Source organism: Neocloeon triangulifer, unplaced genomic scaffold, assembly GCF_031216515.1.
Source record: "Neocloeon triangulifer isolate White Clay Creek 2 clone unplaced genomic scaffold, ASM3121651v1 ptg000015l, whole genome shotgun sequence".
In the NCBI taxonomy this organism is placed as follows: domain Eukaryota; kingdom Metazoa; phylum Arthropoda; class Insecta; order Ephemeroptera; family Baetidae; genus Neocloeon; species Neocloeon triangulifer.
Window position 1 is genome coordinate 5,195,775 of NW_026775557.1, and position 9,757 is coordinate 5,205,531.

The following is a 9,757-nucleotide window of genomic DNA, read 5'->3' on the forward strand; positions in this document are numbered from 1 at the left end:
TGAAAAGGTGATTTGAGATTCTTGTAAATCAAGCCTATGTTATATTTTGGTTTCATGGTATGATATATTATTATAAACCTTTATCAGTTTCACAACTCAAAAAAATCACCGTATTCACAACTTACTTAGTATGGTACAACATTTAAATTTTACAGTGTTACAGCCACAATATATACTTTCGTTTCCAAATATGTTAACATTAGATTAATTAAGGTACAAGTCGCACTTGGAATGAATTTGAAGGAAAGGGCTTGGTCGCTAGCTCGCTGCCGTGCGCTTTTTTAGAGAGCTCAGTTCAGACGACAGTCGAGCGATCTCCTGTCCCAGGGTGTCCATGTTCTCCTTCAGGGTGATGTTTTTGATCAGCGTTTCCTCAAGCACTGCCTGCAGTTTCTTGTTGATCTCCAGAGACAGCTGCAAGGTGATGCCCTCGTCTTGCGAGCTGTACACCGAAGCCATCACGCCCCCGTGCTTTGCTAATTCCAGCTTTCAAGAACCAAAATTTCATTATCAGTATTACGATTTTAAAATAGAAAAACACTCAAAAATTATATAAAATAAAGATTAAAAAACGGACATTAAAATAATTAATAAAAAGCAAGTGCCAATAGCTAATTTTGTGCAGTTGTCAACTCCAGATTAGTCTCACCTGACTCTGTTTCCTGGCTCTGTCCAGCTAAAGAGTCAAAAGAGAAATTTGCTCACTCAAATTTTCAAAATAATATATTCCAATTCAATAAGCCTTAAAACCCCTGTAGAGAATATAAATATATTTATATACCTTGTTAAGATCGTGGGCCCTGGAGGAAAGGGCGCCCGTCTCCTGGCGCAGCACCAGCTCCTGGACTAGTTTGGTTTTGCGCTGCACCTCCAGCAGCAACGTGCGCGAGTGCTCCTCGAGGAACTCGACCTTCTCGTTGAGCTTTGAGTTCTTGTTCTGCAGCTTGCCAATGTGCTCGATCAACATCTGCGGCTCCACCGTCCCACCATTGGTGCTGGCAGTCTGGTTGTTGTCCTCGAGGGAGCTTGAGCTGTTGGTGCGGGATCCAAGAGAGCCGCCAGCTTCGAGTTGCTCCAAGCGCCGACGGCACTGCTGCAATTCGCGCGTCAGCTCCTTGGTTCCCAGCTGCTGCTTCCGCTTCAGCACCGCACACTCACCCTCCACTTCCTCCAACTTGGCCGAGGCCCGCTCTGCCGCTTCCTGGTTCTCTGCCACCTGAATTTAAAATTCAATGTAAGTTAAATATTGTAAAAGGAAAGGCCAATATAAATACTACGGTTTTTTGATTTTACACCGACCCACCTCCGAGGGTTTTATAAAAATCATATATTAAATGTATTATGCTTATTTTATGAAAAAAAAACATTTTTTTTTTCAATTCAAGCTTGTTCTTTACCTTTCGAGAGAGCAGTTGGACGTCATGAGATCTGGCCTGCCTCTCAACTTCAAGTTCTTCCCGCACCTTGGCCAGCTGCTGTTCTAGCTCTGCGTTTTGCCGGACCAAAGGCTGGTGATCTGCCTCGAGCTGCTGTGCCTTGTTGTCAGCGGCGATGGCCTCTGACTGGACAGCCACCAGTTTGTCTGTCAGTTGCTGAGTGTAACTGAGGAGTTCTGTCTCTTTGGCGCGCCACGCCGCAGCGTCTGATGCTGCTGCCTCCACTTCTTCGCGGCGCTGCTCCAGCTCAGTCCTCGTGTTTTCAAACTCGGCTTTCACTGAAGCCAGTTCATCTTCCAGGTGAATTTTTTCCTGCTCACATTTCACCAAATCGGAAACACGGTGTCGGAGCTCAATTTTCTCGGCTTCCAAAGTCAACACCTTGAAAACAAAATACAAATTATCAGGAGGCTTTCACTTATAAAAATTCCTAACAACAATCGCAAATTAAAAACTGAAAAAATTTCAAGTTGGGAAACTCTAAAGGTCAATCAATAAATTATGAAACATTTTATTCCTCACTTAAATTTGCTTAAATTTAAACTCACCCTCCCGCTTAACACTCCATTCTCATCCTCGAGCTTTTTGATTTTAAGCGCTGCCTCGTTGGCTTCTTTCTGCTCTACTTTTCGTGCGTCTTCATTTGTCACAGCCACAATTAGCTGCGCCTTCAGCTCATGCACTTGTGATTCTGCCAAAAAACATTTCTTTAATCTGGCTACACTCGTTTATAAAGTGTGTACCTAAAGAGCTCATTTTTTCCGCGTGGGCTTGCTTGAAGGCAGTGACAGATGCAAGGGCATCTTGTTTGGCCTGCTCGGCCTCATCCTGTGCCTGCTGCACTATGGCAGAAACTTTGTCCAATTTTTCCTGTGTCTCTTTATGAGCGTCCATTTCTTGCGTGATCCGGTTGTGAGCCCACTTGATCTTAGTCTCTTTGTTGTGCAGATCATCCCGCAGCTTCTCTTTCTCCCTGCTTATCGCCATTACTTCATTGCACTAAATCAGAAAACAATTTTGTTTAACAAGCATTAAGAAGCAGAAATTAAATAAAATTTTTGGGTCAGTTATGGATAGAAATAAAAGATCGTAAAAAAAATAGCGAAAATAATTGAAATGAGAGCAAAATTAAACCTTAAGGTCAAAGTCCTTGTCAGCTTTGGAGCGGTCGATGGTGGCTGCCTTGAGCCTTTTCTGCACAGCCTCAAGTTCCTTCTTGGCCTCAAGAACCTTTCGCTCATTTGCAAGCGCCTCTTCTTTAGCCTTGATGACTGCCTGCTCACTGACAGCATATCGAACTACCGTTACCTCCAGCTCTCGCCTTTGCTCCTCGTAATCTTTCCGCAGCCGCTCCAACTGAATTTTTCCAGAGGCCAGCGCTGCCACGGCCGCCTCGTCCTGCTTACCCGCTTCCACCTGAGATCAGGGTATGAAAATAATAATCACAAATGTAAAAATTTGTTAATTATGTACCTTAGCCAGTTCTAGGGCGTGCGCTTGGTTCTCTACTGTCTTCGTCAGGGTATCCAATTGGACCTGTAGCAGCGCTTTTTCTCTCTCAGCCTCCTCCAGTTCCTTAACCTGCGCCCTGAGACTCAGGATCTCTTGCATCGCCGTTAAGTATGCAGGGTGCTCGATGACTGAGCTACCCACTGAGGCGGCAGTCTCCTCGGGGATCAAAGCTGGTTGTGAATCAACGTCCTCAGGTTCAGAGGTAGAGGGAGCCTCTTCGGCCGCCATCGTCTCGTCACTCATTGTGTCCAAAATCTACAAATAATTTACAAAAACAAATTCTAAAATTTTTTACAGCAAAAAAATTTTACCTTTTAGCTTACCTTTAACTAACAAAAGACAAAATTTTGGCGGAATGCACCATGCTCTTAACAGGGAAGCCTACAGTGTCTAAAGAAAAGTTCTTCCTGCTATCTCAGCATATTTCTTGTGTTAAAAATAAGCAAAAATTCATATTCCGTCAAATGTTTGTTGATGTCCGACTTTTTTTTAAGCACCATTTAAAGAGAGGTTTTATTAAGGAGAGAAAAATTCAATGAGATCAATTTACCAAAAATAAAAATACATATTTAAGTATGAAAATCATGATAAAGTTTCAAATATTTAAAATAATTACTTTCAGTAAAAATAGATATTTTATACATTTTTCTGTAAAAATCTGAAAGGTTTCGAATTTCGATTAAAACAGCTTATCTACTTTGCGTACACCAAATTTTGCAGCTGATTGTGACGTTGCTCAGTAGTGACGTAGTTGAGCCACACCTCCTATCCTAAAATTCTAGGACACTCGATCATCAGTGATCGGTCTCCCTATTAAAACTAATTAAACCCAATAAAAAGCAGCCCGTTTCCTTCCAGATCAACTGGAGTCGACTAAAGGAACACCCAGATTGAAATCTATGTGTGGTCAAGAGCGTACATATCTTCTGATTGAATTTTCTCGCATTTAAAAATTATTCCTACAGCAATATATTTGTACTTCTCAAATTAAATTTTTTATTAACAAGAAGAAGAGAAAGTTTTAATTTTAAAAGTATTAAAATAATATATGAGGGTATCAAATCAATTGATAAATTTGATAGTAGAGTGCGTAGATTGTGTATTATTATGTATGCATCAGTTTTTCTTCACCACATTATTTTCTCACTTTTCGGAGCTGTGCATGGTTTTGATTATTTTGCAGGCTCGGCTTCCCTTGGGCCAATGATCTGCGCAGTTTAGGAGGACGTGTGCGTTTTTGAAGCCGACGTCGTCGAATTCAAATTTAGCAGGAGGGGCATTGGGGGCCTTGGCTGCTGAGTTGGTGACCTTGGCGTTTCTCTTCGTTCGTTCTCGGCGTGTGCACTCCCACTATTATCTCTCTCACTTGGGTTCAAGATGGCTTTAAGACTTGCTGGGCTCGCCAAGCTCTCGGTAAGGACCATTTTTCAGCTAGGAGGAAAACCCTTTATAGCTAAAGACAGTCCTAATTATTTGGTTGTGCTCACCGATTTCGTCCAAGTCGGATACTTAAAACAGTCAACGGACGGTTTAATTTAAAGTTCTCATTACAAAAATGCAGGATGTGCCTAGCTGTTGCTGAGTGATTTAAATTTTCTTTATACCGGCTCCTATAAATCACTATAAATTTTATGTGTTACATCGAACTCCACTTTTTGTTTTAACTCTGATCTCTGATTAATTAATCTTTAATGTAACAAATCAATCTTTCAATTATCCTCATTTCCTGTAATTTAACATTAGAAACAATTAGAAAAATCTTATAATATTGCTTGGAATATTTAATTGAATTCATTATGCTTAAGATTTTGAGCACTACTAATTTTAACAGAGTTTAAAATTTGGACATTTGTAGGGGAAAAAATATATAATAATATAATACTGTTCATTGTCTCACTTTGTAGTAATTGAATTAGAGGACTTTATTACTATTCAAATATTTTCCATAAAGGACACCCCTTCCAAAGTCTATTTAAAGCTTTCATTTAAATTTTTTTAAAACTGCCTTATTTGCAACACATTTTTTTATTATTGCTAAATATCGTTTCCCTTATCTTTGATAATTATATTTTTCATTGAATGCGTGACCTTGTTTAGAGATAAAATTTTGATAAATTTGGGCGCTTGCAGCGATGTGGTGGCGTTCGCTTCCAGAGCTCGGCTGCTGCGGCGCCGACGACCAAACTGTTCATCAACGGGCAGTTTGTCGAGTCCAAGACCAACTCCTGGGTCGATCTGCACAACCCTGCCACAAATGAGGTAAAAGATAAATATTTTAATGTTTATTATTGACTTAATTGATTGGTAAATAAGGTCGTCACGAGGGTACCAAACTCTACCCTGGATGAGATGAACTCGGCTGTGGAGGCGGCCAAGGAGGCTTACAAGAGCTGGTCCAAGACCTCCATCCTGACTCGCCAGCAGATCATGTTCAGGTACCAAGACATCATCAGAAAGAACATGGTTAGTTTATCTTAAAATGATATTTATTTTAAGAGAAATTAGAGTAAATAAAATTTGTTTTAACAGAAAGAGTTGGCTGAAAACGTGACAATTGAAAATGGAAAGACACTTGTTGACGCCGAGGGTGACGTCCTTCGAGGCTTGCGTGAGTATTTAAAATATTAAAAAAATTATATTTTTTTGTCATAAATCTTGTAATTTTTTTAATTTAATTTTGTTCTATGTTCTGCAGAGGTTGTTGAGCACTGCTGCAGCATCACCTCACTGCAGTTGGGTGAAAGCTTGAGCGGTATTGCCCGTGACATGGACACGCATTCGTACAGGACTCCCCTCGGAGTTGTTGCTGGGATTGCGCCTTTCAACTTCCCTGCCATGATTCCCCTTTGGGTACTATTTTAATTCCATTATTTTCCCCCCTCTGAAGGTCTTTTCAATATCCCCAGATGTACCCAATGGCGATTGTGTGTGGCAACACGTTTGTGATGAAGCCCTCTGAGCGAGTGCCTGGCGCGTGCATGATGCTGGTGCAGATGCTGAAGGATGCTGGGTGTCCAGATGGTGTGGTCAACGTCATCCACGGCACCCACGACTCTGTCAACTTTATCTGCGACCAGCCAGACATCAAAGCCATCTCCTTTGTCGGATCTGACCAAGCTGTTAGTAACTTGAAATTTGTCACTTCGATTTACAGAAATTAAAATATTTAAATACTCAGGGAAAGTATATTTACGAGAGGGGATCACGGAATGGCAAGCGAGTGCAGAGCAACATGGGCGCCAAGAACCACGGAGTCATTATGCCCGACGCCAACAAGGAGAACACCCTCAATCAGTTAGTTGGCGCTGCCTTTGGAGCTGCTGGCCAGCGCTGCATGGCTCTCAGCACTGCTGTGTTTGTTGGAGAGGCCAATAAGTGGCTTCCAGAGCTTATCGAGCGTGCCCAGAAACTCAAGGTCAATGCAGGCGAGTCCAGTTTTTATTTTAATAGTTATTTAAATTGTTCCGGAAAGGATTATCCTAATGGTGCCAGAACCTCATTTTTAATCATTTTCACTTAATTTGCAGGCCATGTTCCTGGAACTGACGTCGGCCCCGTCATTTCGCCACAGTCGAAGAAGCGCATCTGTGACCTGATCCAGTCTGGTGTTGACCAGGGCGCCAAGCTTATTTTGGACGGCAGGAACCTTGTGGTTCCTGGCTACGACAAGGGCAACTTTGTGGGCCCCACCATTCTCACTGACGTTACAGTAGGCTAGTCTAATAGATGAAAGTGCAAACATTAATTTTTAATTGCAGCCTAGCATGAAATGCTACACCGAAGAGATCTTTGGCCCTGTGCTGGTGTGTCTGTCTGCAGACACCCTGGACGATGCCATCCAGCTTATCAACAAGAACCCATATGGCAATGGCACTGCAATTTTCACCACAAACGGTGCCACCGCACGCAAGTTCACACAGGAAATCGACGTTGGCCAGGTTGGGGTCAATGTGCCCATCCCAGTGCCGCTGCCCATGTTCTCTTTCACTGGCTCCAGAGGCTCCTTTCTTGGTGACGCCCACTTTTATGGCAAGCAGGTGATTAGAAAACCACCTTTTTCAAACCCTCCAGATCCAGACTAACTGTATTTAAATATCAGGGCATCAACTTCTACACAGACGTTAAGACTGTGACCCAGTTATGGCGAGAGAGTGACGTGACCCACACCAAGGCTGCAGTGGCCATGCCCGTCATGCAGTGATGATTCTCAATGTGCCAACAAGGAACTCTAGATACAGATCTAAATCAAAATGTCGATTTTGAGTCAAAGCACATTACCACTAAAGCTCAAAGCCTTCAAAGCAGCTTGTAAAGAAAAAGAAGTCTTCCGTGCCATTCAATAAAGAGTATGAAAAATATTTTTGTTAAGCAACTACCACATTTATTTTTATTTAACTAGAAAATTAAACTTAGTGTCCTGTTTTCATCTAATTACAAGTGATTTATTAAAAAAGCCTGAAGTCGTAAAATGTCAGTATCATCAGCTATTTGTCGAAGCACTGTTTAATATCCCACACATCAATGGCTGTTTTTGTGTCTGTCTTGCACATGAAAACTTCAGTCAGTTAAAGATTTGTCCATGATGGCATGAAAAAAAAAATGAAAACCACTGGTGCCTCTAACAACTTAGGTTACGGAGCTTTGATTGCGACCTTTGAAAGGCTTTTTTTCTTCACTGTACGTCCTATTAACACATATTGAGGAATGCTGACCACATCATTTTGAGTTTTTTTTTTATTATGTCCTGTGGAATTGTCATTAGAGTTGACCACAAAGCAGACGTTCTTCATCAGTACTTCATCCTCATCGCTCTCTCCTTTTGATTCTTCCTCGTGCTCCAAAGTCATACGCTGAAGGCAAATAATGTTAAATTTGGCTTAATACATATTTTCCTTAGGTACCTCGAAATCCTACTGCTCCTTTAAATGACCTCTCAGCGTTTTGTCCGCCTCTCGACACTTGTTCCTCAATGCGTGGATTTTCTTCACAGTTTTCAAACAGCCCTTGCAAATTTTTGCTGGCAGCTCATCATTTTTATCAATCTTTAATTCACACATAAAGTTTTCAAACCAATCTCAAAAATTTTAATAATCCTTTACCTTGATTGGCATGCACTCTGCAATCATTTCAGCATAGTCAGTGTCTCCAAAGATGGAAACTTCATCATCACATTTCTAAGAAGAGGGAAGAGTTTTAAAGGGAGATTAGATTATTTGAGCCAAAATTTATTTAATTAAACACACCTGAGCACATATTCTGCATAGGTCCTGAAGGCAGAAGATGTCAGGGTCCTTTTCAACTCCAGGCTCTTGCTTGATGTGAATCGAGGGGGCTTCGACTGGCTCTAGCACTTCAAAAATTGCATCATCATCTGGTAGGGCCAACCACGATCTGTTCGCAAACTCCTCAGGCAGGAAACTCCTAAGTTGAGCTTCACCCAGTGGGTCGTCTAAACTGCTCTCATTGATTGCGGAGATTTTCTCTTGTGGCCTAAAATTTTTAAGTATTATAATTAATTACAGGTAAATAAGCAAAAAACTTTTATTATATTTTTAAATCCTCATAGACAGAGATATGTATAATTTTATGGAGAAATTACTGCTGAAGTGGGTTTTGTTCAAGAAGTTCCTTCACGATTTTTTTCCTCTCTCTTTTCTCGATCCTGTTTTTGCGATTTTGATTGATCTCCCTCTGCTTCTGACCAGCACTGGGCAGATTCCTGGAAGGCAAAATGCCCTCAGGCAGTCTGTGGAGATTGCAGGTGCAAGCTAGACCACAGGCCATGACCTGTTGGCACCTGAAGGGGTGCAGGTCATGAGGGTCAAAGTGCAGCTGGCAGATGCGGGCCGTTGGTGCCCACGAGGCAATGGAACACAATTTGAGCCACTCGCGTCGCTTCTCATTGTCTTTAGGAAACTGGTACGACTTGACGCCGCTTGGTGACTGCTTGGTGGGACAGCCGGGGACAGCGCAGAGTTGGATGCCGCTTCTCTTAGGATACTTTTTGCGCTTTACTTGCTGAAGCCGAGGATTGAGTCCAGGGGCTCGTACATCCACTCGGTCTCGTCGATGTGCTTGGTCAGGGTGGCCCGCATTTGCTTCAGCCGGATTTTGTGCGCATCCTCGCAAGCCCAGCGCGCCGACTTGCACGCCCGCACGTCCTCGAGCACCGTCTGGAAAGCACAATCGCTCGTGTGCTCCGACGGCGAGTCCGCCTCCTGGCCACTGCCCCCCTCCGACGCTGACCCGCCACCCTTCTCCAGCCGACCCTGCTTTGAGTTCCTCATCCTCAAAATCCACCTCTTCTGCTTTGCTCCCTATTTTGCCAACTCTGCAATAACAACATTGTGAATAAATATATTATGTATTTGCAACAATTGTAATTAGTTTATAGAGTTTCGAAATAGTATAAACCTTTTTCGGACTGGAGTTTACAAATTACATTCATTAATATGCATCTGAAAATAATTTTTTGGTGGCACTAGAGAGAGATTTGCTTGGTTTGTTGTTGCTGCTAAAAGTGCTAGAATTGCGGGATTCTGTTTATTTTGTTTTTTGTTGTGGATCTTTGTGCTACACAGTGTGCATCAAGATGTATGAGTTATCTTTTTCGTTTGGATATAATATAAAAATTCATTACAAATTTATATTTTCACTGAGAAATATTCAAACATCGTTTGTTAAATTTAGCCATTTGATGTATTTAACGAATCCCGAATCAGCAAAAATGAGATTTTCTGAAAAAATTAATGAGCTCCTCTCCAAAACACCCATTTTCCCCCACCTGATTTATCCAGGCAGGCAAGTTC

General features: G+C 41.9%; 3 protein-coding genes across 7 annotated transcripts; 1 reads left to right on the forward strand and 2 right to left on the reverse strand.

The window, feature by feature from the left end:
• Positions 1-25: 25 nt before the first annotated feature.
• Positions 26-4,230, reverse strand: LOC132202874 (coiled-coil domain-containing protein 186). Of its 4 annotated transcripts, none has more exons than XM_059630159.1 (8): positions 4,096-4,230; positions 2,910-3,203; positions 2,571-2,852; positions 2,180-2,435; positions 1,985-2,127; positions 1,398-1,817; positions 782-1,216; positions 26-486 (listed from the first exon to the last, which is right to left on the reverse strand). In XM_059630159.1, the coding sequence occupies exons 2-8, from the start codon at positions 3,189-3,191 to the stop codon at positions 259-261; spliced, it is 2,046 nt and encodes a 681-aa protein (XP_059486142.1). In that variant the 5' UTR covers positions 3,192-3,203; positions 4,096-4,230; the 3' UTR covers positions 26-258. The 4 variants fall into 4 exon arrangements, with proteins under 4 accessions (XP_059486142.1, XP_059486141.1, XP_059486140.1 ...); XM_059630158.1 differs by lacking the exon at positions 4,096-4,230 and adding an exon at positions 3,260-4,037; XM_059630157.1 differs by lacking the exon at positions 4,096-4,230 and adding an exon at positions 3,272-4,036.
• LOC132202875 (probable methylmalonate-semialdehyde dehydrogenase [acylating], mitochondrial) lies at positions 3,716-7,324 on the forward strand. Of its 2 annotated transcripts, none has more exons than XM_059630161.1 (11): positions 3,716-3,863; positions 4,132-4,361; positions 5,079-5,207; positions 5,262-5,411; positions 5,478-5,556; positions 5,644-5,798; positions 5,855-6,067; positions 6,127-6,373; positions 6,476-6,657; positions 6,707-6,985; positions 7,048-7,324. In XM_059630161.1, the coding sequence occupies exons 2-11, from the start codon at positions 4,326-4,328 to the stop codon at positions 7,147-7,149; spliced, it is 1,572 nt and encodes a 523-aa protein (XP_059486144.1). In that variant the 5' UTR covers positions 3,716-3,863; positions 4,132-4,325; the 3' UTR covers positions 7,150-7,324. The 2 variants fall into 2 exon arrangements, with proteins under 2 accessions (XP_059486144.1, XP_059486146.1); XM_059630163.1 differs by having other exon boundaries at positions 3,731-3,849.
• A 214-nt stretch (positions 7,325-7,538) lies between these two features.
• LOC132202880 (uncharacterized) lies at positions 7,539-9,669 on the reverse strand. The gene is made up of 6 exons (XM_059630172.1): positions 9,363-9,669; positions 8,548-9,279; positions 8,192-8,438; positions 8,048-8,122; positions 7,850-7,990; positions 7,539-7,798 (listed from the first exon to the last, which is right to left on the reverse strand). Exons 2-5 carry the CDS (start codon positions 8,730-8,732, stop codon positions 7,859-7,861), a joined length of 639 nt encoding a protein of 212 aa, XP_059486155.1. The 5' UTR covers positions 8,733-9,279; positions 9,363-9,669; the 3' UTR covers positions 7,539-7,798; positions 7,850-7,858.
• Positions 9,670-9,757: the final 88 nt, after the last annotated feature.